General features: G+C 28.9%; 1 protein-coding gene across 1 annotated transcript in view; it reads right to left on the reverse strand.

Moving 5' to 3' along the window:
* Positions 1-5,932: 5,932 nt before the first annotated feature.
* Positions 5,933-27,173, reverse strand: part of Sema2a (Semaphorin 2a) — a 567,293-nt gene continuing 546,052 nt past the window's right edge. The window contains exons 11-14 of the mRNA XM_075354839.1: positions 23,252-23,403; positions 14,610-14,801; positions 12,722-12,965; positions 5,933-7,250 (exon numbers count right to left, since the gene is read on the reverse strand). Of these exons, the coding sequence (XP_075210954.1) occupies positions 7,167-7,250; positions 12,722-12,965; positions 14,610-14,801; positions 23,252-23,403 (672 nt within the window). The 3' untranslated portion in view covers positions 5,933-7,166. The remainder of the gene's footprint in view (positions 7,251-12,721; positions 12,966-14,609; positions 14,802-23,251; positions 23,404-27,173) is intronic.

The raw sequence follows: 27,173 nt of genomic DNA on the forward strand, positions 1-27,173 counted from the left end.
TTAATGTTTGTGTACCTACTTAATAAACAAAGAAAATATCAGAATATAAGTTTGTGCATGTATTAATTAATTATATCAAACATAAGAAAATTTTTAGTGTCCAGCCTGCTGCAATCACCAAAAAGTGTTCTATGTTTTAAAATTGCAAAGAAGTACTACTGGATGCTGATGTAGCAATGATTAAACATGAACCACATAGTAGCAGGTAGATAAGTTTTAATATCATTAAGTTGAACAGATCAGTATTAGTATATAAATTCACAACTAAAAAAAAAATAAATTAGAAAAGTTATTTCATTAACTTAGAACTAAGATTTTGTAACTATTATGTTTGCAAAATTTCATTTTAGATGTCTGTAGATGGAATCCTAAGATTAAGAGCAAGCTTCTAACTAAACCAAAGTTTAAATTTGTTTCAAAAGGCCTGGCATCACAGATGATAAATGCAAAAACTTACATATAAGAGTAAAATTTTACTTCTTCTCACCAATGACTAACAGAGATTCATGCATAGTCTCCACCCTTGCTAGGCAGTCAAGTATGCTGATGATACTGTCCTCAATCAGCAAACAAATATACAGGATAACTGAAAATTGCAATCTACAATTTTTTCATCATGGCCAAACAATACTGCATTCAAACATCTTACTGCTCAATGAAGGAATACTGTGCGAGTAATCTATAATGTAAGAAATAAAGAATATGAAGGTTTTCTAAATCTGACAACAGGAAATACCACCAAACATCTTGGCATTGTGCTTTACACAAACCTAGCCTGAAAGCCACACATTAAAATACCGAGGAAGAAACTTAAGACCTATGTAACTTGTATGTAATTATGTGACATTGTGTTAGTGTTAAGATGTTGACGTTCTCGCGCATGCGAGCTGTAACATAATAAACTTTGTTGGAAGGGGAAGGTAATTATATTTTTTCTCCGGCCGGCTAGTAAGTGTATGGAAAGGGCACTAGCACTCGCACTCTGGACTTAGAGGGACTAGCACTCTCACTCACGACTTGGAAGGAGCAGGATCCAGCCATTAAGATCGGTGACCGGGTATGCTGTGAGGCGAACAATGCAGTGGAGAGTTGAATGCGTATGAAGATTTTCATGATGTAGCAAGCGTCCGGCCGGCATCAAAGAGTGAATCCCAACATAAAAATTATTATTTCTAAGGCAAATTACATCAATAAAATTTAACTTTATTCAAACATTCAAATTTCTTAACGTATTTCAGTTTATTTAAAAAGATCCTTCAAAAAACCAAACATTTTGTTTGGTTTTACATTTTGTAAAACATTTAAAACATTTTCATTTTTTTTGTCGTTCTTGGCACGTCATCGGTGCAGGGCGAAGTGAGAAAAGCCGAGAACGGCGCATAGGACAGCTGCTAAGAAGCTTTTTGGAAACTCAAAGATCCTTACAATGATAGACTATGCAAAAACAAGATCATTCTCTACACATTATTTGAAAATAACCTAGACTTGGAAGAGGTCATTACTATATATCAAAAATGCTTCCTTCATACTTCCCACTTCTTTTCTTCTGAAGAGACCTACTTCACAGCTCTATACTGCAATAATCAACCTGAGCACCTGGAAAGAAAAACTGGAACAATCTTCAACAAAAAAATAACTCTATGGCTGAAAACTCAACATACATAGAAAAAGGATTTGTGAGCAGGAGGATTCAATGACTTTATATTATAGCAACATAGTTCAAAAAAATTGTGAATTACATTACTTAACTGACTATCATTCTGATCATGATTATGTGCATTACAAAAAATATAAATATAGAAAAAATATATAATATTTTCTGTCAACAACAAAAATTCACAGACATTTTATTTGAGGCCCTTTCTTGTTTACTGTGGTATTGATAATAAATATAGTAAAGTAAAGTTAATAACAATAAAAATTAGAGATTGTTAAAACTGTTAATAGATAACATTCTGGAACCTATTATTCTAAAACTGCATTAAATTTAACAATTTTCTTCTGAGCAAAAGCAATTTTAATCTTAATGCATTAGTTAAAAACAAATACAAATATTAAACAATTATAGTATGATACAGTAATTATAATTATATTAAAACTACAATGAATAACAAAATTACATTAAATTTAGTAGCAAATTATCTGAATAATAATATTCTTTACATATTAAATAAAATTAATAATAATAATATACTGATATACATATGTACATTATTACATTTTTGAAACAACAACATTACCACTGCACTAAATTTATACTTATATTTTAAAATAATAGAAATGCATTTATAAAAATATTTAAATTTGCAAAACTTAGATCTAAATAACAAAGAATTTAGAATACAAGATTTTATGTAATAATTGAATACAAAATTAAAAATAAAATAATCTGTCATTTGTAATAAAATAAAAACTAAAATCATTTTATTTTTTCACAAGTGGATAAATAATATACTACTGATTGTCCAGTAAGCAAAATTAGTTAATTATAGGCAAAACAAATGAAACTGTAATAGTAGTTAGAAATGAATATGCAAAAATCTTTAAAAAAAATTAATATATACAGAAAAATAAATTAGGAACTGAGACTGCAAAATGTATTAACTAAAAATGAGTGCAAATTTATAAATTGAAAAATTCAATTAACCAAAAAATGTAAAATGATATTGAGGAAACAATAAAAAAAAAGGCTGCAAATGGAAAATGTAAGAACATTATGCTCAGTGCTACGCTGCACTTACTTTTATTAATTTTCTTCATAAACATCAATCATATTCAGAACTTCTTAAAAATCACAGCAAAATAAAAATTGTCTTCTTTTTACACTCAAGTAAATTATCTTTTATTTATTTTTCATCTATAACTAATAACAGAGAAAAATAAACTCTTTTTCTCCATATTGTTAACAGATCAGTAATATATAAAACTGAATACACTAAAAAAAAAAAAAAAAAAAAAACATTTGGAATGTAAATTTTCTAATTTACATTAAATAAGTTTGTAAGCAAAAATATCATTGGTTACTAAAACCAAATTAAAAGAAATTTAATTATGTCTTGCAAACTTATCAGCGAAAAAACTTCTGAAACTTGAGTCTAAGCAGGAGTTTAATAAATCTGTGACTTGATCAAACCAAAGGCTTTGATAGGTGGACATCAAACCTTACTACATGTAATATATATTTCATTTTTGGACCAGTATAATAGGTATAATGTAAATAGTGTAATAGAGATATATCATGCCATTTTTAATAAATATTAATGTAAAATTAAACTACAAAATAAATATCAGAAATAAATTTTTACTTTTTTTGTATGAATCTTCCAATAACAAGTTTAGCTAATAACAGACTTATAACATACACTCGTCATGTGACTACTACGGAGTCATCAATGCGAATATTTAAAAAAATAATAATAAATAAACCACACTTATTTTTTGTCTGATCTGAATTTATATTACATTCTTAGAGATTATATCACATTTTCTGATTATTTAAAATAAACAAATCTTCAAGTGAATGACAACTTTAATGAAATTATTTCAAAGAAAATATCAGTAGATTTTTTGACATTAGTTTAGCATGGTTAACATTAGATTAACTGGAACTTAATGGATACTCCAGTATATATTACTGTACTGACACTGCAGTTACATATTCAAATACTTTTCTGAATAAAATGATGTGTTGTATTGAAATTCAGTTTACTGCTTAAATTTGTAAAGCAAATTTAAAATTTATATTTTATGAACTGCATTAAAACATCTAGTAATGATAGTTGCAGCAGGTAAACGTAACTATACTCCTGCTCTTTCAAGAATAAGTCTAAATTATGAGAATAATGTTTTAAAAGTTGCATGCCACTGAACATTTAATATATAATGATTAAAATGAATTAACAGAATTAGTGGATTCTGAATTCAGAGGAGCAGATAAAATCCAAAGTGTGCAAAAAAAAATTACACAAAATGTATTGGCAGAAACCAAGTAAGTTCTAACAGTCTCAGTCTCGTAACTTACAAAATAACACTAAACATACAGTTATGGGAAAAATAACAAATATTCTTGAAACTTTTTAGGTCTTCATTCCTATAAATGTAGAAATGCATAAATGTTCACTATAAAAAAAAATTTCAGAACTAATACAAGAAAGGAAACAGTATATCTGGGATGCTCCTCAACTAAACAAATATACCTACTAATGCTCTCACATTCATGACGTGCACACGTGCACTTGTGTGTGTGCATGTGTACAAACACAAAAAGAACAAACATTTATAAAATTAATCTGCAACAATAATAGATTTATCATCTCAGTATAAACAACTGAGCCATATAGTTATGAGTTGTTTAAATTAGCTCTTTAAAGTTTATCCTCCTGCAAGAGAATTCTAAGCTTTCATTGATATGTTATATATGTTGGTAACTATTATTTATAATTTTATGTGCTATGGGCTGAAGTTATTTAGGCAATATACTTGAACAAATTAGTTATGTTTATTGTTCATAGGCAAAACAAGCTGTTAAGCCTACAATACCAAGAACTAGTTATAACAATTTATGAGGGATTTATCTATAAAATTAAATCAACTAAATTACAGTAGTTAGGCTTGCTCTATGTCTGTGTATTTTAGTGGCAAGATGTTTAGCAAAGGAGCACGTGATGTATTTTCCTTATTAGCTCTGAAAGTATTTTACTGTAATACACAATAACTCACATATCAACTAGCAAAAAACTACAGTTCAAAAGCCATTATAAATGTTACATTTCTAAAGTAACAAAAATTTGCTTACTTTTAATAAGATTCCTTGGTACTCATTCATTAAAGGGGAAAACTATAGATTTGTTCATTTATGTGTAAAGGCCTTTTTTATATTAAATAATTGCTACAGAACATAATTTCATAATCATAATATTGCCTAAACCATTATTTAATAACATATTAAAATTGTGACAAAAAATAATTACTTACATATTACCTTCTACTGGAATTTATTATTTTTCTCTTTCTCTCTCTATTTAAGAGATTAGTAAATCAATAATTATTCAAATTATGAAATGTAGAGAAAACTAAAATTTTCAGTTTGTAAACACCAATAACTTGGCTAATCATGGTTTCAAAATTCTTATATTTAAATTAATTAGCAATTAATAGTGTTTCTAAATTGCATCTTAGTTATAGGAAACATATCAATGTATTTTCTCTAATATTCAAACTCGCAAAAGAATAATATTTTTTTTCTGCCATTTTAAATATTTTCCATTGTACACTATTTTTTTTTTTTGGAAAAAAATTTTCATTCGCATGGAAATGTAGCATATGAAAAATGCCATGCCTGATCAGGATTTGAAACCCAGGACCTCCGGATGAATGGCCAAGACGCTACCACTCGCATAAGGACTTGAAAGCTTCTAAAAAATACAGTTCATTAAATGAAAACTTTATAATTCTACACCTAAAATATGGAGCTTCACCTCTAGACTATGTACTGTTCAGACCATGTTAATACAACCTGCTCACTATCTGTTTCTACATGCCTAGTTAAAACTGTTTTAATAAAAAAATCAGGACCAAATTGAATCTTAGAAAACTTAACTCCAACCTTTTAAAAATCTAGAATAAATAAAACTGTAAATATCAGTTTTCAACAAGATAAGCCTATCAACATTTTAAAAATACTCTTGTCTTGTCATCTTAATCAATATCTTAAAAATACCCTTGAGTAATAGAAGTAATAATAATAATAGTAATTTGATGGATTTAATTTTATTTTTATAAATTCTAACAGAATACCAATCTCACTAAGAAAATACCACATTACAAACAGTATGAAAATGTATATATATATATATATATATATATATATATATATATAAACACTATATATATGTGTATATATATATATATATATATATGTAAGCCTTACACCACAGTTAGGCAGACAGAAGTTTAAAAAAAACTACAGTTTAGGAAGACTTTAAGATATAGATATATTTTAGACTTTGTTAGATTAATATAAAATATTTTGCATGTTTTGTTTAAATAAGTTCAGCAATTTAAAGAGACAGATAAAAAATGTTTAATAAATTTAAATTATACAAACATCACAAAAATAAATATGAACACAAACTGAAAAATCAATTTCAACATACAGATATTAAATTTTATTTAATATTAAGTTGACAAAATAACCCACGCAATAGAATTAATTAATTTGCAATATTCATATAACTGTTAAGTTATATGAATAAATTGTTAGCCAAATTATATCACTGCAATTAATGCTGTCCAGACTCTTACCAAAATCAACAACAAAAACCCTAAGACCAAAATATATTACTGAATTACTGGTATATTTTTGGGCTAACAACTACTGGCCTACATCTAACATAATACTTGCAATTGGTAAACACTTAATTTGTTCAAAATTTTTAAACACACCATTTCCTATACATTATCTATGTAATATTTAAGTGAGTTAACATGGAATAAAGTAATTAAAGAATATAATTTAAATGATTCCATAACAGATGCAATAAAAAATTACTGACATGTGAAAATAAGCACATGAATATGAAAATAGTGTGATTCCAAATTCACATAAAACAGGCTCCATCTAATGAATAAGTACCTCTTAGTTCTAACAATATTAGATTGCTAATTTAGTTGTTATATTATCATCAATTTAAAAAAATAATTTCATAAACCATTCCCTGATCTCACAATGCTTTTGCTAATAGACTTTACAGTTAACAAATAACTTTATAATATTAGTTTTTTCTACAAATAAAAATCAGGAAAGAAGAGTAAAATACATGTTACATATATAAGTTAAAAAATATTATAATAAATTAAGTTACAATGAATCTAAATAAAAAGCAAATAATAAAAAAGTCACAACAGCTACTGTTATATAAGTCTACAGTTAAAAAATGTATTTTGTAAAAGAAAATAGTAAAGCAACATATTAAAACTTTAAAAAAATTATGTTTATAGAAACTACTTTAAAAAATTATACATCACAATGACCCTTAAAGTTTTGTCATGATCACAGTTCATGATACTAGTGGTCAAGGGTGAGGAACATAACTCATGTCTGGGAAGGAAGTTTATTGGAGGCGAGCGGGAGTGTGGTATGATATATCATTTCCAGCAAGGCAGCATCAGACGAGAGGTGGGCTGCGATGGTATATTTCATTTGGATGCAGATTTTGGTTAGAACTTTCATTTTGACGACTACTGCATTGCTGTGAACATTAAAAAAAAAGAAATGTTAGATTTATTAAATAAATTTTATGATAATGATTTAATATTATTAAAATCAGACAAGACTGATTACACCAATTAATATGCACAAAAACAAATACTTATGAATAATTACTCTGAGGGAAATAATTTAAAAAAAATAAAAGACCCAACAAACAAATATTTAAGAATTGTAAAAGATTTAATATCTAAATATAAAATCCAATATTTAATTTTGATAACGACTGAAATTACCATTTAAAATTATATCCCTGTATACCGTCACCCCCAAAACTCACAAACTTCCAAAATTTCATAAAATAAATAATCTTTTAAGATCTTTAACAAATTTTAAAACAGTACCAGCGTATTTCATTGCTAAAATAACAGATAAAATAGAATAAAAATAAATCTAACCCATAAACATAATGTAAAAAATGGTTACAAAGTTTTAAATACATTAAATTCTATTAAAGTTAATTATAACACAAAAATGGTATGTTATGATATCTCTAAAATGTACCCTAATATCCCAATTGACAAGAAAATAGAAATAATAAAAAATAGATTAAATGAAAACCCCAGAACACACCAATGTATTAATTACTACTATAATATTTGTCTTCAAAATTACTTTTGGGTATGAGAAAAATTATTCACTAACAGAAGAATTATGAATGGGATCACCTATATCTACTATTAAGTTGGAGGTATTTGTATAAGATTTTGAAAATAAAATTGTACATAGCAAATTAAATACATACCAAATATTATTAAGGATAAGATATGTGGATTTTAGTCATATATAATCCAACTATAAATAAAGAACCCTTGACCCAAAAACTTTATTTTGGGTGTAAAGTTGGAAACCAAACAAGGGCCTGGGCTCCTTGTGGTTGCCACAATTTTTCGCAGATATTTGCCTATGCCACAATTTTTCGCAAATTCGAATGAAATTTTAAAATTTTTTGGTTATTTGAATGTAAAGCCACCTTTTTTCGCATATTTGAGTGTAACGCCACAATTTTTTTCATATTTACATGTTTTGCAACAATTTATTGTGTTCTAGGCTTCTCACTGTAGACACCCTGGAACATACGGTCTATAGATGTGAACAGTGGCTGGGTCATCGCCATTAACAAGGGCTAGACTGGCTGACACCAGAAAACATGGTGGGCTATATGTTCTGGAGTCAACTACAATGGGAGGAGGAGTCCAGATTGATACAGGCATCCTAAAGACCAAACTGGAAGAGATGACGGAATGGGGTCCCGATTGACCGGACCGGTGGATGATATTGACGATGGAGCTCATGGACCCAGACGGCATAAATGAGGATCGTTGCAGCTATTAAGGTAGTTACCATTGTTGATATTGTAATTCATTGTGTTAGGTTAAGTTTTCTTTCTTGTAATTGTATATTAAAGTTTTGTTCATTGATATTTTTCTTTTCACAGGCTGGCTGTCTATTGATGCCTACTTGTTGGACATGAACTTTCGTCGTGTAGACTGTCTATATGGAACTCATGAGATACCATTTTATTGAATCTAGATGTAGGTTTTTCTAATTTCTTTGCATTTGTGCATGTTTTTTCCTGTCATTTTCCTATGGGGTCTTAACTCCATCGTGACTGTTAGAGCTTTAGATTGTAATGTCTAATACCCAGGGTGTCATTAACTGGATGTGTGGATAGGGGGTATGATAATTTCAAAAAATAAAAAAAGATTGGCAAAAAAAAAATAAGGTCGCCAGGGGTCGAATCGTGAACACTTGTAGAGACAAGGGAGGTATTGTCATTGCTGAGGGCGTTTCTAATCCATCCACATACAACAGTAGTTGGATTGGGGCACTCCGATGATGCATTAAGGACCCTCAAGGTATATGAGGTGGGCGTGAGATTCGGAGGGGGTATGTGTGGGGGGTATACCCACACATGTGTGAGGGGGTATACCTGGATTCTGATTAGGATATAGGAACAGGAAGGGCAGCCCTTCTGAAGAGAGGCATTGGGGCAACTGGATACAGTTGTCATGAACCAGTCAGGATGTCAGTTGTCTCAATGAACCAGGAGGGACCCAGATGGGCAGGGCAGCAGTTTTAGCTGTATGCACTAGGGTGGGTTATTCTACAGCCATATCACTAAGGGCCGACCGATGCAGCGTCTTCTAGGCAATTACCGGTTGCCCGTGTGATTAAAAAAGAACAAAAAAAAAAGGCTTCTCACTGTATGAAAAAATGGAACACCCCACATGCCATTTGATATCCCTATGATTTGGAGGGAACCCAAAGATCACTCTGACTGTTATTTCTGCTTAACAAAGATTCAAGAGATTACATGAGAATCAAAACATACAATCTGACTTGCAATCTGCAATGAGACCAGTTCCACACTGCAAAGAATTGCCCATACCAAAGTCTCAATGACTTCAGAATATGTGAAAATAGATGAAGAAAGCTCAGAGTTTGATGGATATGGAAGAAAAAGAAACAGATTCTGGTAACACAACTTTTGAACAAAGCAGTTCATTTGAGTCTCATTTACTGACTCAAGAAAGTCTTCATGACCTCATACAAGATTTAAAGTTATCCAAAAAACAGTCCGAAATGCTTGTTTCCTGGCTAAAAGGATGGAACCTTCTTCACTAGAATACAAAGATATGTACCTATCGTAATCGTCATTCTGAATTTAAAGACTATTTTTCTGAAGAAAATGGCTTAGTGTTTTGTAATGACATTTCTTCTCTTATGGAGACACTTTGTATTCGACATAACCCAACAGAATGGGGCTTGTTCATTAATTCCTCTAAAGTTAGTTTAAAAGCTATGCTTCTGCATAATGGCAATAAATTTCCATCAGTACCTGTGGCTCACTCTGTTGGTATGAAAGAAACATATAAAAACTTTAAATTCATATTGGAAAAACTTCAATATGCAGTGTATGAATGGAATATTTGTGTGATTTGAAGGTAATTGCACTTGTTCTTGGTCTGCAGCTTGATTACATAAAGTACTGTTGTTTTTTGTGTGAATGGGATTGTAAGGACAGAAAAAATAATTCCATTAAAAAAAGAATGGCCTAATTGTGAATCACTCATTCTTGAACATAAAAGTGTCAAACATGACCCAATGTGTAATCCTAAAAATCTTTATCTAACTCAGTCACACATTAAATTAGGATTAATGAAGAATTTCATCAAGGCCATGGACAATACTCCTGATTTCATGAACTTAAAACAGAAGTTTCCTAAAAATAAATGATGCAAAAATTAAAGAAGGAATATTTGTGGGTCCACAAATACGACGACTAATGCATGATGAAAAGTTTGAGGAACTACTGAATCCACTGGAGAAAGCAGCTTGACAAGCATTCAAAAATGTTACTTGGAGTTATTTGGATATTGAAAGGTGGAAAATTACCGTGATATTGTCAACGATCGTATAAAATCTTATAAAAATTTGGGTTTTAATATGTCCTTAAAAGTACACTTCCTACACTCACACTTACATTTCTTCTTGTAAAATCTTGGTGCAGAGAGCGATGAGCACGGGGAACACTTTTATCAGGAGATTTCACCTATGGCAAAGAGCAAATGGAATTTCACCTAAGACAAATGGAATCCTGATATGCTGGCAGATTATTGTAGGGACTGTCAAAAGGAATGCTCCACAGGCGAAATATAGCAGAAAATCATCATTTCTTACTTTCTAGGCGAGTCAAATGTTTGAATATTGTGTAGTTAAGAATGCAGAAAGTATTAAAATTTGAAATTATAATGCCTGTCTCAGAAAACTTGGGTCACAGTGGGAAAAACCAATATATTTGAAGTTAAGAGAAAAAATACTATTAGAATCATATTTTTCTTCCCGAGTCAAAAAAAAATTATTTTTTTGTTCACCAGTGTCATTTAAAAACAATAAGTTTTAATGTAATAAACGTAGAATTTAATACCAACTGAAGATGCAGGATACTGTGAAAACCAATTATTGGAAATCAATAAAGTAAGTTGAACTTATTAAATTATTGTGACTTGGTGGTTTATATTTCATACAATATTAAAATTTTATTAGGGCAATGGTTAAGAGTTTACTGAATTATTTGAATATTTAAAAAATAATAGTAATAATGTATAAAATTAATGCATGATGTCTTTATAAATCTCTTACTGTATAAACAAAAGGCTGAAGATTTAATAAAGCATACCAATAAAATTATTTACTACATTTAAGTTCTCATAAGTATCTTATCAATAAATCAACTTTAAGTTAAACAAAGCATTATTACTTTTTCTCTCTGAAATTACTACATTTTTCCTAGTGCAGCTAACAGAATTCCATCAGTTTTCTTGCAATTGAACACTTTATTATCTTACACTGTTTTCATTACTGTAATTTTAATAAAACATTATACTATCAGCATAGTTGTGCTTCATCATTTTATCAAAACTTAAGAGATTAATTCCATTGGTAATTTTAGGCTGATTTGTAAGGTGAATTTAACATTTACAACATGAATTCAACAGAGTAGTATGGAATTACAAAACTGACATTGTCTTGAAGCTGCTGTTTAACAATTCAATTTCAGTTACAACTTTCAATCGTTTTAAAATGGAAATTTTCCTGCAACTGATCATATAACAATGATAATACAATGTTGTCACTGCATCAAGCTAGTATTACTTTACCGTGGCAATTGCAACTTATCAGTCACATTTGCGACTGATTAGAAACAAGGATCTTCTGCAACCATTTTAATATTACTTTTGCTTTATATTTTCTAATATCCAGAGTATTGGATATTAACTTGTTCTGCATGTTATATTGGTACCTAGGGGTAGATGTAGAAAATTCTAGATAGCATTGAGACAAATTTTTTTTTGATTATCACTAAATCTATTGGTCACTATCACTTAAAATCCCATATCATTACACATTTGGAGAAGGTATATTTTGAAGATTTTTCATGTTTCTACCAAAAATAAATACATGAAAAAATTATACTTGTCAGGTTGTTGGGAGGCCAGTACCATTGTGCTCCTGTGTCCTTTATTATATTATTCAATATCACCATACCTCTCAAGAGTAAAAGCAACTAATTACCATGAAAGATTATGTAATATCAGCTTTGCATACAATAGAAAAAGGATGTTAACAATTAAATTAAGCTTATTGACACAAATGTACTCCTTAAAGCAAAATAATCTGACATTTTTTTATATTTGATTGAACTAATTGACACAAACTAATTGTATAATGAATAATCAAGAATAAATATTTTAATAAATTACAATATAATGAAAATCAAAAATTAATTCAATTTATAAGTACATAAAATGCACCAGAATCAGAATCGTGCTATTTTATTTTTAATTTTTCAAGCAGTGGTTGAAGCAGCCTAAAATTTATTAAACTAAATCAATGATTAATGTGCACAAGATGACTTATGAATTTATAAAAGATTAAATTAAATATCACCTCTTGTTTACGCTGCCAAGTCTTCATGGCATTTTTATACTTTTCAAATTCATGGCACCAATCTGAATAAATCTTATGATAATCTCTAGTTTTATTTGGTGGTGAACATCGATGAGTATCAACTGTGATATTGAATGAACACAGCAAAGCACCACCAAGCCAACAGTCATATCTTCCAGAGTCAGCCTCACTTACAGACACTATTACTAGTCCTCGTTCACATGTCTCAATATATTTCTCAGGTCTGAAATATAAAACTTATATATTAAACAATGAAAAAAATAAATTATTAAACTGTGTTTTATTAATAAAAAAAAAAAAAAAAAAAAAAAAAAAAAAAAAAAAAAAAAAAAAAAAAAAAAAAAAAAAAAAGGAGAGAGAGAGAGAGAGAAACTGCACAATGATCATCATAATACCTATAAAAATTTACTTTGTGGTTTTTGTTGATAGCCTTAAACAATGTCAATTTTAATCATAATTAACTTGTCTATGCTGCAGTATTTTACTAAAGTTTGTTATTACTCTTTTTTTAGCTTAACATCCAATTGCTGTACATAAATAAATTGAAATACTTTTATTAAATGTTTTACTTTTTTTTGGTTGGAATTTTATTGTGTCCCTCTTGATTATAATAGTGATAGTCCGAAATTAGAACATTAGATTTGTTGGTTAAAAATCAGAATAACCTTTTATATTGTTATGAAATATATCTCAAAAAATATTTTAGAGTTTAATATATAGGTCTAATATACTACAAAAAATGCTCCCATAAAAATCACCATCATATTTTGGCTCTCTATCTATAACATTCATAATACAAGGTAGATATTAATAATTTTGAAAGTAATTACGAGACTAATCAGTTCAGTAAATATCTCAGGAATGCAACAAAAACACCACAAGTATGAACAATTTAATATTTAAAATATGTTTTCTTTAATTAATTTTTTTAGTAAACTTCTTACATTTAACTGAAATTATTTACATTTATATTGCTTTAAAATAATTTAGTTATACAAATATTACCGTACATAAAATTAAACTTTATTATTCAGCACCTGAAATTTCAGTTACACGATCAGTACCAAACAGATTATGCACAAAATAATGAAATTTCAAAGAAAAAAAAAATTAGAATTACTATAATCTTAAAATAAAGTATAAAAAATATTATGATAGTAAGAACTATTTAATTAATGGTAACAATAAAAGTAACAAATATTTAAAGTGAATAATGCAAAATCCTAAAATGATGGATGATTTTATGAGGGCTCATAAAGATTATCATTGAATAAAGAAGACAAAACATCATATGTTACAAAAGAGAGCGTTTACACAAGTAAAAAGAAACAAAAAATAGTGAGTATTACTGATTAGCATTTACTGCAATAAAAAACTACTCAAAATGATTGATGTAAAAACAAGATAACATTTTATTTTTATACTATTTTTCACTTACTACCAATGTTACATAGTAATTTTGGAATAAAAACTGCTATATTTTATTTTATTAGGTATATTATTTTATACAGTATAAGGTGATACAGTAATATACAGTATTAGGTGATTAGGTGATACGTTATACAGTATTAGGTGATAGTATCCAAGACTGATGCACCCAGTATAAATTTATGAATTTGTACTATGTATACTAAATATGATCACACCAAAAATACTTACTTAAATTAAAAAAAAAAATGCATATGTGACTAAAGTACACCAATAAGTACGCCTTGTGAATGATATTTTGGCAAAAAATACTTGTGGTCCAGTTATGATTTTCATGTTGTTGGGCTGGTCCAAATGTAAATGTAAATGTAGTCCCAAGCCCAGGAGTTAATGTATTAAGTATAACAAAAATGAATAATTTATTAACAAAATTAGTTACCTGTAAATAATTTGATAACGCCCTTTTTCCTTACTATAATGATACCATGTAACAGTCTGTGAGGACAAAACCTGAGGCATTTTTAAGAAACAACTTAGATGTACACTCTGACCCCAAGTAACAGTCAACTTCTTTTTTACAACAGAACTCTCACAAACACCAGCTGTACTGTTAGTCACATCTTGCAACAATCTGTAAATTAATAGAACTTAATAATAATGATGATAATAATAACAACAACAAATGCAAATTAAAGAAAGATAAACCAATAAAAAGTGACAATGACAAATGTTACATAAATACAGAATTTATTAAGTAATTCATCATTTAAATCTAAGAAAAAGAAAAAATTACAATGGATTCTGGATAATCTGACCACTTTGGGACCAGATCCAACCATAAGGCCCTAGTAAGCAATATTAATGAAAAATGAGGAGATATACACAAACACAGCACAGTACATGCTAATTATTAACATAATGTAATATCTTGTTATTTAAATTTTTTTTCTAATACTAAAGTTACATAAACACATTATTAAATTTACAAACTTATTGTTTTTCTAGTGTCACATCAATAATAAAAACCAAAGCTAGATAACAAAAAAAGAGGTAAAAGTCAAAATAATGAGTGGTTTTCATAAACAATAAAATACAAAAATATGTACTTTAATGTTGTTCTATAAATTTGGCAAAAACTCCCAATTCTGCTAGTGGATTTCATACACTGCCTTCTTGCATAAAATAATCCTGAAATCCATCAAAAAAATTTTCTATCTTCAACTTCGTCCAGTTTTTGACTAATTTTTTTGATTATTTCATCATCACTAGTTTCATTTTAATCATAGCATTATTCTATGTTTTTGCCAATTTTCTAGAAATTTTCAAAATTTTGAACCTGCTTCTACAAAAAGATTTCAGTCCTGAAACTAAAAGTCTACATTTTTAAGTAAAATAAAAATCATATATCAAATCAACTCTGAAAGGCTGTGAATTCTCCTAACCAAACCCTAGTGACAATTTTTTTATCAGTCTATTCTGTATTCATGGTAGTTTAAGTTTTAATGTCTGGTCATGTACTGAAGGTATCAGAATGGAAATATCTGATTGGTGAGGTACACATTTTATTGCATCATCTTTGGCATCAACTATTTCTGCAACTTTTAAACAATTTGACAAAGCAATTTCTGAGTATGCTTGGTTTTGAAATAAATTGCCTGCAGCAAATTGAGATGTGCACTGACATTTTTAGCCAAGTGGAAGAAGTCAACATATTTCCTTCAATTTCTTGTAAAATGTAGCTTACTAGTTAGTTTACTTTGGTAAACAGATTTAAAATTTTTGTTATTCCCATGTCAAATGATCGAATTAAACTTGTTGTATTTGGTGGCAAAAGTCAATTGAATGTTTATTCCTTTCTCCCTATAGCGTTTAGACAATGGTTAAATGAGTTAAATCAAAAATAAAATTGATTTATTTTACGATTAAAATAAAGATACTGTAACAAGACCGGTATAACAGATCTAAGTAACAGATTCCTGCCAATTAAGAAGAAAATAGTAGAAAATTTAATAATGGGAAGAATCCAGTTAGGGGCTAAAAGGAACCATTTAGTAAAGCTAACAGGTCTGTTTAAGAATCGTCCTTTGTAATGCTGCTCGCTGACACACCTAAACAGACGTTGTTCAATGAAAATAGTTACCAGACCCAGAGTAGGAATCCATGGGAAAAGGGTAGGGCTTGGTCGATCATTCTCATGCTCAACTGGGGTCTGGTCCTACAATTAAAGAAGGGAAGATGAGCTGAAATCAGTTCTGCGTGAGAGTTCTAAGCAAGGAGTTATTATGCAAGTTTCATGTGAAAGTATTCTCAAGGAGGTCAGTGAAGGAGTGGATTTCTAGTGTGTACAAATTTGACGCAGTTAGGTTGATGTTCACAAATAATTCCAGTACATGAAAACAGAAAGTGGTTTGGTGAGTTACTGTTAGAATAAGTGAAAGAGATAATGAACTAAATTACATTCATAAATTGTTAGGGTAGTTTTATTTGTGAACAGTAAAGGTATTTGCAGTAAAAGAACTTTATGCTTGTCATATCTATTGTACTATTATTGTTAAAAGTGTAAAGAAAAGCGATCATGCTAATGTCTTTTGTCAATGGGACTGAATTCTGGCTTTCAATATTTAACTACCTGTAAATAAACCCCGATAATTACTCTAAATTCTGTTTTGTATGTAATCATTGTTTATTATTATTATTGACATTTACTATTATTATTGTTGTGGTTGTGATTACTACGGTTATTATTTGCTTATTATTGGCATTTATTGTTATTATTATTATGAGTTGTTTATTATTCTTATTGTTATTATTGATTTGGCTTATTTTATTTATGTTCTTAAACCTAATAAATTATAATTCTATAAACATTTTCAATTGTCAATCTCTCAATGTCCTGATCGAGCTACAAACACACAACAATACAAACTAGGGCTGTTAAACCAGCGTAACTATACATGAATTAATTATATCAACTTATTTCTGTTTTTACAAAACTGCCCCAATTAAATGGCTGCCCCGAATAATTGGTGGTCCTATTAACTGGAATTTACTGTATTTTTATATGACAATTTCTTTTTTGAACAATAAGAATAAACAAATGAAAATAAAAAATAACAATAGTCAACACAAAAAGATATAGTTGTTTAATTACAAATACAGTGCATATATATTTAAATATGAAAACTTAAAACATATAAAAATATATGTTGGATGATATCTGAACACTCCAGTATAATGCATGGAAACAATCATATCACTGAATTAGAAAATCCATATTTATCAGAAATGGTGACTATTATTACTTGCTATGAGTTCAATTGAGTTTTAACTTAAAAACTCATTTTAAAAAAATATTACTGCTATTACAATATTGTAATTTTGCATACATCACAATAGTATGTATATTACCTAATTTATCAAGACTCCATTTAAACTGATCAAAAACAAACAAAAAACATCCATTCTGATAACTTACCTAAATATATTTTTTTTTATATGCATAATGGATATGTATTTATTCTGTCCACACACACTAAATGTGGATAGTTAAAGCATGGTATGGATAGGTTTAGCTAGATTTGGGTAGGTATTATATTTTTCTTCAAAATTGTTCATAACTGAACAATAATCTGAAATTAAACTGAATCAATAATATTTATTCTCGTTTCATTAACCCTCAGTCACACATGTGGCGGAAAATAACATGAACGCCCACATGGCGCACACTGTGTGCCATTCGAATATGTGGCGTTTACTTTCCTTATTAATTTTATTTAGCATGGTCTGTTGGTATATATAATATATAAAAGGTATTTTATAAGTTATAATTTCCGCTTGCCAACAATTATTAATAGTGATTATGTTCTAGCACTTTCAGGAAATAATATTTCCTGAAAATATGTGTACTATTTCATCAAATAGTACACATATTTTAGATTCACATATTAAACTGAATTAGATTAAATTAAAATCTATATAAAACATAACAATTGATCACCAAGTAAGTAAAATCAAGTCATACGTTGTATATGTATCTTGTCATTAAAGAAGTCTCAACTGTTATGTTTGTTGGAATGAAATCAATTTTATTATTTTATTTTTTTGGAATTATAAGATAGCAACCTTTAACACCTTAATTTATAGAGCAATAAAATATCTAAAACATAACATAAAATTAAATAATGAATTAAATAATATTAAATATGTCGCTATAACTAATGGATACAACCATATAATAATAGGTTATTATAATAACCTAATAATAATAAATAAATTATATACTAGAATAAAAAATAAAATATAAATAAACGATAAAATAAAGTTAACAAATAATAATAACAAAAATGAATATGTTAAAATCGAATATAATACAAATTACAACAAATTCAATAAAAGCTTTAAATCATACGAGTTAAAAACAGCTTACATAAGAAACAATAAAATAATAAATTATATAAATAATACAGATCCTTCAAAAACAATGAAAAATAATAAATTTAATTTAGATAAACAAGGTGTATACAGTTTGAAATGTGCAGACTGCAATTTGGAATACACTGATATGACTAATTGATCCTTTTCGACTAGGATTAAAGAACACATCAACTGCATAAATAAAGGACACAAAGAACGATCTAATTTTGCCAGACATATTTTACAACAGAATCATAATTATAACACAAACAATTTTATTAATAATATTCTCAAATACTTAACAATCTTTATGAAACTAATATTTTAGAAAAATTTCATATATACTTTAACATCAATCTGATAAATGAAGAGATGAATTTTGATAATGATATTTTATTCAAACAAATTTTAAACAATAATTGTTGATTCTTAAGTTGGCCAAAATGATTTCATTCCAACAAACATAAAGTTGAGAATTTTTTACTGACAAGACGCATATATGATGTATGACTTGATTTTTCTTAATTGACAATCAAATGTTATGTTTTATATAAATTTTAATTTAATCTAATTCAATTTAAAGAAAGAATTTTAGACAGATTTAAAGAAAAGATCATATAAATCTAAATTTCAAAAGTAAATGCTTGCAGTAACATATTTTACAAGAAAATTTATACATTCAACAAGTAACTTATATTAATTTTCACTATGATACTAAATAATTATATTATGATATTATTAAAGTTCTAATAGGGTTAAAAATGTTATAAAATACATATTACTAGAGATAACAATACTTAATAAAGATAAAAAATGTACTTTCATGCTTACACGCGTGGTGCACTTTAAGCACAGAACTGATGTTGTCACACTGAACAAGCTGCCAGGAAAACAAAGACAAACTAATGAACTAACTCACGCACTTAGCAGATTAACAACAGATCTGTTTGAAGTTAACAAATGCAGGAACAAGATCAGAGACAGTGTTGCTAACCTATATGTAAAAAAGTATCGCATGGCGCACTCAGTGCACTGTGCATGGGTGGGAGGGTTAATCTTTATTCTCGTTAATATTTCTTTTAGTTTGGTTAATCTGTAGAAAACATAATGGAACCAGTGGACATAGAATCTGTTTATACTTAGGACGTGTGTGGTAATAATTTGTTTCGCTTGATTTCAGTATTAGTGATTTAACACTAAAAATATACAATTGAATTTTTTTCAAAAATAAGGTTTGGTTTTCTCATAAGGAAAAAATGAAATAAAATAAGAAAACTTAATAACCTTAATAGAAAATACCTTTCAGATGCTGTCAATAAGTCATTCTATGTATCTATAAATTTTTATACTATTTAGTTCAATTTAAAAAAACCCTGATTTACCACCTTCCAAGTCTGTTAAATATACTTGAGTGGGAGTGAAAAAGTTAGGTAAATTTAAATTATTTTTCCTAATTTAGTATTATATTTCTAATTTATATAAGTACAGTATGCCTAAGATATTTGACTCATTAGATAATGAAACAAGTCAAATAAATACAATTAATGTTATTAAGGAAATAATTTGAAATCTCTTAACCCAATCCATATCACAGTAGACAAAAACAATTGATTTCTGTCATCAATCTTATATCACATCTAACATATTTAACTACTGTTAGCTATCAGTTCAAATACATTTTTTTATTCATAATTGATTTTTTTTTAAACATCAGATAAATTGAAAGTTAATTATTTTTATATTCATATCATTTAAAACTAAAAAAGGTAAGTGCTACAAAAATATGTTACAAGAATTATACCCAATTAATTCTGAGATGTATAACACGTATTTAAATTTTTCCTGTTTGTTTTCAGTAAAAAGCAGTAGCAATTTTCTCTCATGCTATGTAATTTCTAAACTTGAAGAGAATAAGTAAGAAAACATTTTAAATTAATTTACACAAGATGAGGCTTCACACTCTTCATAACTTGTTACAAAGGCCCAGAATATTAACAATAAAACACTTTCTTAACTTAACAGCAACTAACTATATAATACTTTACAGGAGGTATAGTTTATAGAAATTATGAACCACACATGTGATAGATAATAAAGGAAAGGCTTTCATATGTTTGGTAAACATTTTAGTCGGCAAAGAACGTAAACAAATAATAGAATGTCAAGCAGAATAGAGCAAGTACAAAATGTACATGCTCTATTCTTTTTTTCACTCTTGAAGGAAGAATACACTCCTGGTCACACATACATGAATTTATGCATTTATAAAAAAATAAAACTTTTTAATTTACCAATAACACCACATTATTAAAGAATTATTGCTCTAAAAGACCAGTATTATTGGAAGTTCAGTAATATTTCACTTTAGGGCAATATTTTACACTAAATTCATTCCATCAGACAAGAAAATGTTCAAAATAACATTTCTATATATAAGGTTATATAGAAAGGTTTATTATCACTCTAGGAAAACATCTCTAGAGCCATTTGAAGCAAAAAAAAAATATATATATATATATATATATATATATACGAGGTGTGATCAAAAAATACGGTGAATAATTTTTTATTAAAAAAAGTAATAAGGTTACATAGAATTCGATTTAATCTCCTTCAAAGTACTGTCCTTGGCTAGCAATGCACTTATCCCAACGTTGACTCCATGACTGGAGGCATTTCTGGAAGGCCTCTTTCGGAAGGGCTTTCAGCTGCTCGGTCGTGGCCCTCTCAATGTCAGCAATGGTGTCAAAACGTTTTCCTTTAAGCACAGTTTTAATTTTTGGGATGAGCCAAAAGTAGCGTGGTGCTAAATCCGGTGAGTATGGCGAGTGTGGACAGACAGGAACACTTTGTTCGGCCAAAAACTCGGGAATGAGAAGCGAGGTGTGACACGGCGCGTTGTCGTGGTGAAGAAGAAAGCCATTGGTCCATTTTTCTGGTCGCTTTATTCATACGTCGTTTCGCAAGCTTTCCCTTATAAAATTCAGAGTTTACAGTTGTTCCCCTTGGAACGAACTCTGATTGCACTATGCCCTCACTATCAAAAAAAACAACGAGCATGACCTTGATGTTGGATTTTGACTTATGTGCCTTTTTAGGGCGAGGAAATGAACTGGTTTTCCATTGGGAACTCTGCATTTTGGTCTCAGGGTCATAGCCATAGACCCAAATTTCATCTCCAGTTACAATTTTGGCCATGAAGTCCGGATCTGCATGAAGACGACCCTTCAACTCTGTGCAAATTGACCACACGATTTTCCTTCTGTTCATCACTCAAAAGTGTGGGAACAAATTTTGCACTCGCTTGTCTCATTTGCAATTCATTAGTTAAAATGCTTTGAACGGATCTGTACGAGATGTTAAGGTCTTCCGATAGCTCTCGAATAGTCATTCGCCTGTTTGAACGAACCATTGTTTCCACTTTTTGCACATTTTCAACTGTTTTTGAGGTTACTGGATGTCCCGCACGCTGCTCGTCTTCAACACTCATTTCCGTTTTTAAATCGGTCATACCACTTGTACACAGTCTTCAAAGTTACCACATTATCGCCGTACACCGATTCTAACATTTCATGAGCTTATTTGGCACTCTTTTGCAACTTAAAAAAACTTAATGTTAGTGCATTGTTCAAAATCCATGTTGCGTGACAGACACGATAAACAACCTCATTCTAGCGGCTCTGGCAGCTGACTGGCAAGCTCGAATGTGTTACAACTTGTCCCTGCCTGTCTCAGTTGATCATGCTATTGGACAAATTACAGCATATGGATGTAGCGTCGGCAGTTGCCGCTATAAAAATTCATTCACCGTATTTTTTGATCACACCTCGTATATATATCAATATGTTGCCTTTTGAAGTGATTGTTTTCAAATTAAAGTTGCTTATTTGTTTTCAAACGAATATTTTGCTCTAATTTCTGCTTCAACAATGTGCAATCTAGTAAAATTTATGAGATAATGATTATTAGGCAAAATAAACTTTTTAAGGTGTGGCAATACATTAACTTCATTAAATTACCAATAATAAATAATAATTTACAAGCAAATTTGTAAAGAATTTATTTCTGAATAGCCGATATAAATTACTTTAAAGTAAATAATTGCTTTTTGACTTTGATTATTTGAACTTCACAAAAACTTTTTCAGCAAATACTGGAGTTATCTGGAGACTATTTTTTAAACATTTTTAAGCTAAACCTCATGTAAAATTATGTATAAAAAAATAAAACAAACAAAAACTCTGTCTTCATGTATTTCTGTACCATAATTATTGTCCAGAGAATATATCATTATTTAATATAATATGTTTTATATATATATATATCATTGGTGGAACAGAAATTAGGAGCTAAATATTTCATTATCTATAACTTGAAAGCAAAATGACTTTGGACATATGTTTTATATGAACTTTTAATTTACAACAACTTCCAGGAATTTTATCCCAAAGTAGTGGTAACATTCTACGAATTGCTTTTATGATTTTAAATTTAAATGCCATGCTTACTAATTTAGGCTAACCTAGAAATTTTTTTTTAGATTTCACTCAATTTTCAGTCATTTATAAATATGAGTATGATAAAAAAATATAACCTAAAATAAATTTAGACATGAATTAAAAACAATATAATCAAATTTAACTAATAATTTTTGTAATAAATTCTTACCCAGGAGTAAAAGGTCGACAGGTATTTGAATCCTTATCCCAGCCGCAGTATGGATCACGGACACATCTCAAACAACTGTCATACCTTCTAGCACACATCACCATGTCTACTTGACGAAGTCTATCATCAGATGCTATGTACAAAGATTTATGCTGCAAAATCATAATTTTACAAATTACTTTTTACAATAAAAACTACCACAAACTCTTAAAAATTTAGTAGCAGAAATGGTAAATTATGAATTAAGAGAGATATGCAAAGTATGTTAATCTATAATTTGTTGTCACTGTTTTTATTTGAAACATATTAAAACTTTCCTGGAACAAAAAATATCACCATATTATTACAGTGGGAATTAATATAAACAATATATGACTTAATAGCCAGGAAGGCAGTCTTTTTGCTGAGGACGCTTTGGCTCAACCACATGCAAGAGTGGCTTGGGTCCAGGGTGCTTCCAATGATGCATTAAGGACCCTCATGGTATGAGAGACGGGTGCACGTGGGAGGACAGGTGCATGCAACCTGGTTAACCTAGGGCCAGGAAGGGTAGCTCTCCTGAGGAGGAATATTTCAGAGAAGAGGAGGTCAGGAAGCTCTTACAATCCAGCAGAGACCTCGAGGGTGGTTCTCAAGAGGAACTGAGTCAGGCAGAGAAGTCTACTGCCACAACACTCAGGAGAAACTGATGTAACACCTTATAGCGGATGCCTGTTGCTCCTGGGATGTTTAAAGGTTGAAGAAAAAAATATATATGACTTAATAACCACAAACTATTTGTAACAATCAAACACTTTGTCTAATATTAAATTAATACATTACCCAAGTAAAATAATGTATTTTATATAAATATAAAAAAAATTCATGAAATAGGTATTATATATATATATATATATATATATATATATATATATACAAATCACTTATTGTCTTTTAAAGGTATTATATATAAACAGATCACTTATTGTCCTTTAACAATAATAAAAACCTGGTATTCACTCAATGCATATTTTATTTATAACACATTCTGCCTATGCTCAAGTCTCACTTGCAATCAGTCAGATGGACAGGCTCAAGTAGGCCCCAAGCTATGTATTCAGTTCCACAGCATCTTAACCCTTCAAACACTTGAAATGTAAATAGTTTCAAATCAAATCGTACAGCTGCAATCAGAAGCTAGTTCCTATTTTCTATGAAACTTTGTTTCCATCATTCGTGTTCAACTATTATCCAACCAAAAATTATTACAGAAAACAAAACATACTTTATAAATGTAAATTTTATAAAATCTTGCAAAATTTCAAAGCAACATTTTAATACTTGCCTCTGTCAATATTTATAAAATAAAGTTAGCAGAATACTTAAATTTAATTTTTATCTCTAACATTTCATATGTGTTTTATGAATAATTATTATTATAACACCACTCATAACTAAGAAAGAAATCTTACAGAATTATATTATGAAATTTGTAATTAATTAGTTCTGAAATCTGTAAAGATATTTTAATTTTTCTTTTTTTAGTAGAATTTAACATGTTCAAGGTTAATAGCTAATTTATGATGTTAAGAAGGAGTTAAGAAGTCCTAAGGATAAAAGGGGGCTATTATTTAAGCCTATTGAGCCTTACTATATATTAGTATGTATACTTATAATAAATTTTAACATCCTACATCAAGTTACCAAATACTACAATAGGCAACAGAAAATCAACCCACCAGTCATTTTATATTGGTCTAGTGGTAAACAAATCAGCTGATTTGGAAGTCGAGAGTTCCAGCGTTCAAATCCTAGTAAAGTCAGTTATTTTTACATGGATTTGAATACTAGATTGTGGATACTGGTGTTCTTTGGTGGTTGGGTTTCAATTAACCACACATCTCAGGAATGGTTGAACTGAGACTGTACAAGACAACACTTCATTTACACTCATACATATCATCCTCATTCATCCTATGAAGTATTATCTGAAAAAGGTAATTACCGGAGGCTAAACAAGAAAAAGAAGAAAATGGCAACAGAAAATCAAGGTTGTCAATGTTTCTGTTTATTGTTTGAAGTATTTTATTTATTTCATTATTATGAGATTTGACAAAGTAAAAAATAAAATGGAAGAAATGCTTATTACATTAATAAATAAACAAACATCAAAGAAAAGTAAAAAAAAAAAAAAATTTAACTTCAAAATAATTTTCTAGATAGTTAAGAAAAACTTTGATCAAGAAATATTATCTTCATTAAAATTAAAAAAGATTGTAAGAAAAAGATTTAATTAAAAATTATAAATGAACTGCATGCTATTAAAAATTTGACTTGATTAAATGCTACATTGAGACAGAAAAGAATTCATAATTTGCATTAATACACAAATTGTTCCAGGAGTGTCCAAGAACAAAAAGTATCAGGGACAACAGGCCTGTTGGTATAGCAATTTGGGAAAGATCCATGTTGCCTGCAGAAATGTGGGTATAGCAAACATGTTAAGTCTATCCAGGTTCCAGTTCTTTGTATTACTTCCATCAACAGTGGTTTTGATTTTCTTTCTTTATTACTGAAGCTCTTTTTGAATATTGTTGGAATCCTTTAAACTCAACTACTAATAATCTGATATACTAGAACAATTTAATATTAATTTTGGCAGCTTATCAATGGTTTCCAAATTTTAGAAAAACAGAGACAAGTGAATGATCACACTTATTTTTACACTACTCTTATTTTTAATGGAATAAGCCCATACAAATTTAAAGCAATAGTAATACTATCAAAAGAAAACATTGAATAATGACCTTAGTTTAAGTTCCTCATTTTTATTAATGAGCAAGTATTTCATTTACAGGTCTTCTAATACCAAGTTTATTTTTATGGCAAATAAAATGCAGAGAAAGAAATTTCACAAAGAAAAATCAATACTTACAGAGCACAATTTGATAGTTCTGGAAATTCATTTTATAAATGAACCCAGAAATTTAGAACATACTTTAATTCAACAGCAATTTCAGAGCACCATCCATCGAGATATCTATGAGCTTACCTTCTTTTGCTGCTACATGCTCTTATAATTTATACATATTAATGCAAAATCAGGAAACTAACACAATTAGACAGCTCAGAAACACAAAAACAGTCATGAAAACTACACTCCAAACCTTATAAACATCACACAATAAATGTGTGTCTCAAAGAACTAAGAAAGTTTTTGTTTTATAATTTTGATCGTATGGTCAATGAAGTTGATGTGTTAATTCTGGTCAACTTTTCTACAGCACATGATAAGACAATAAACTTTCTAGTGGAAGAAAAATTGAGTGTTCACAGACAATTTCCTTGCAAAGCTGCTTTAGTTGTGAATTTATTCATTTTTACTTGATTATTTAAGAGCTGTTTTGTTTTTCTTATAAAACATTAGTAATTAAAAAAATATGAAGTAAGTCTTCAAAAGTATTTCTCTTGTACTTATATTTAATCTAACAGATAAAAAAGCTTTGTTTTTTATGTTTATATTTTTGTTCAGCTGAAGATAAAAAAAAGAAGATAAGCATACTCTTACTAAAAACTGTTCCTTAATAGTATTTGACCAACTGCACTTTTAATGCACTTCTTACCTATTTCATAACAGTATTAAGAGAAACCCTAAGATGCTTTCTCAATGATCAATGGAGAAACCATAATTTTTACAGCAGGTAATATAAAACCTTCAGGTACATATTCTGGTTTAAGGGATTAGTTAAAAAATTTTAGATGAAGCTCTTAAAGCATTTTATTTGTAATAACCAATCACAGCCATTTCAGTATTTTCTTATTTTCTCAAAGCTTCTTGTTCCTTACTTGTGAAAAAATGCTGCTTTTTATACATTTTTTTATGCTTAGTAAGAGTAGTAATGAGTTACTACTGCCATTTAATAACATGATAAAATATCTTAAC

The sequence above is a fragment of the Lycorma delicatula genome, chromosome 1, assembly GCF_047948215.1.
Source record: "Lycorma delicatula isolate Av1 chromosome 1, ASM4794821v1, whole genome shotgun sequence".
NCBI classification, from domain to species: Eukaryota; Metazoa; Arthropoda; class Insecta; order Hemiptera; family Fulgoridae; genus Lycorma; species Lycorma delicatula.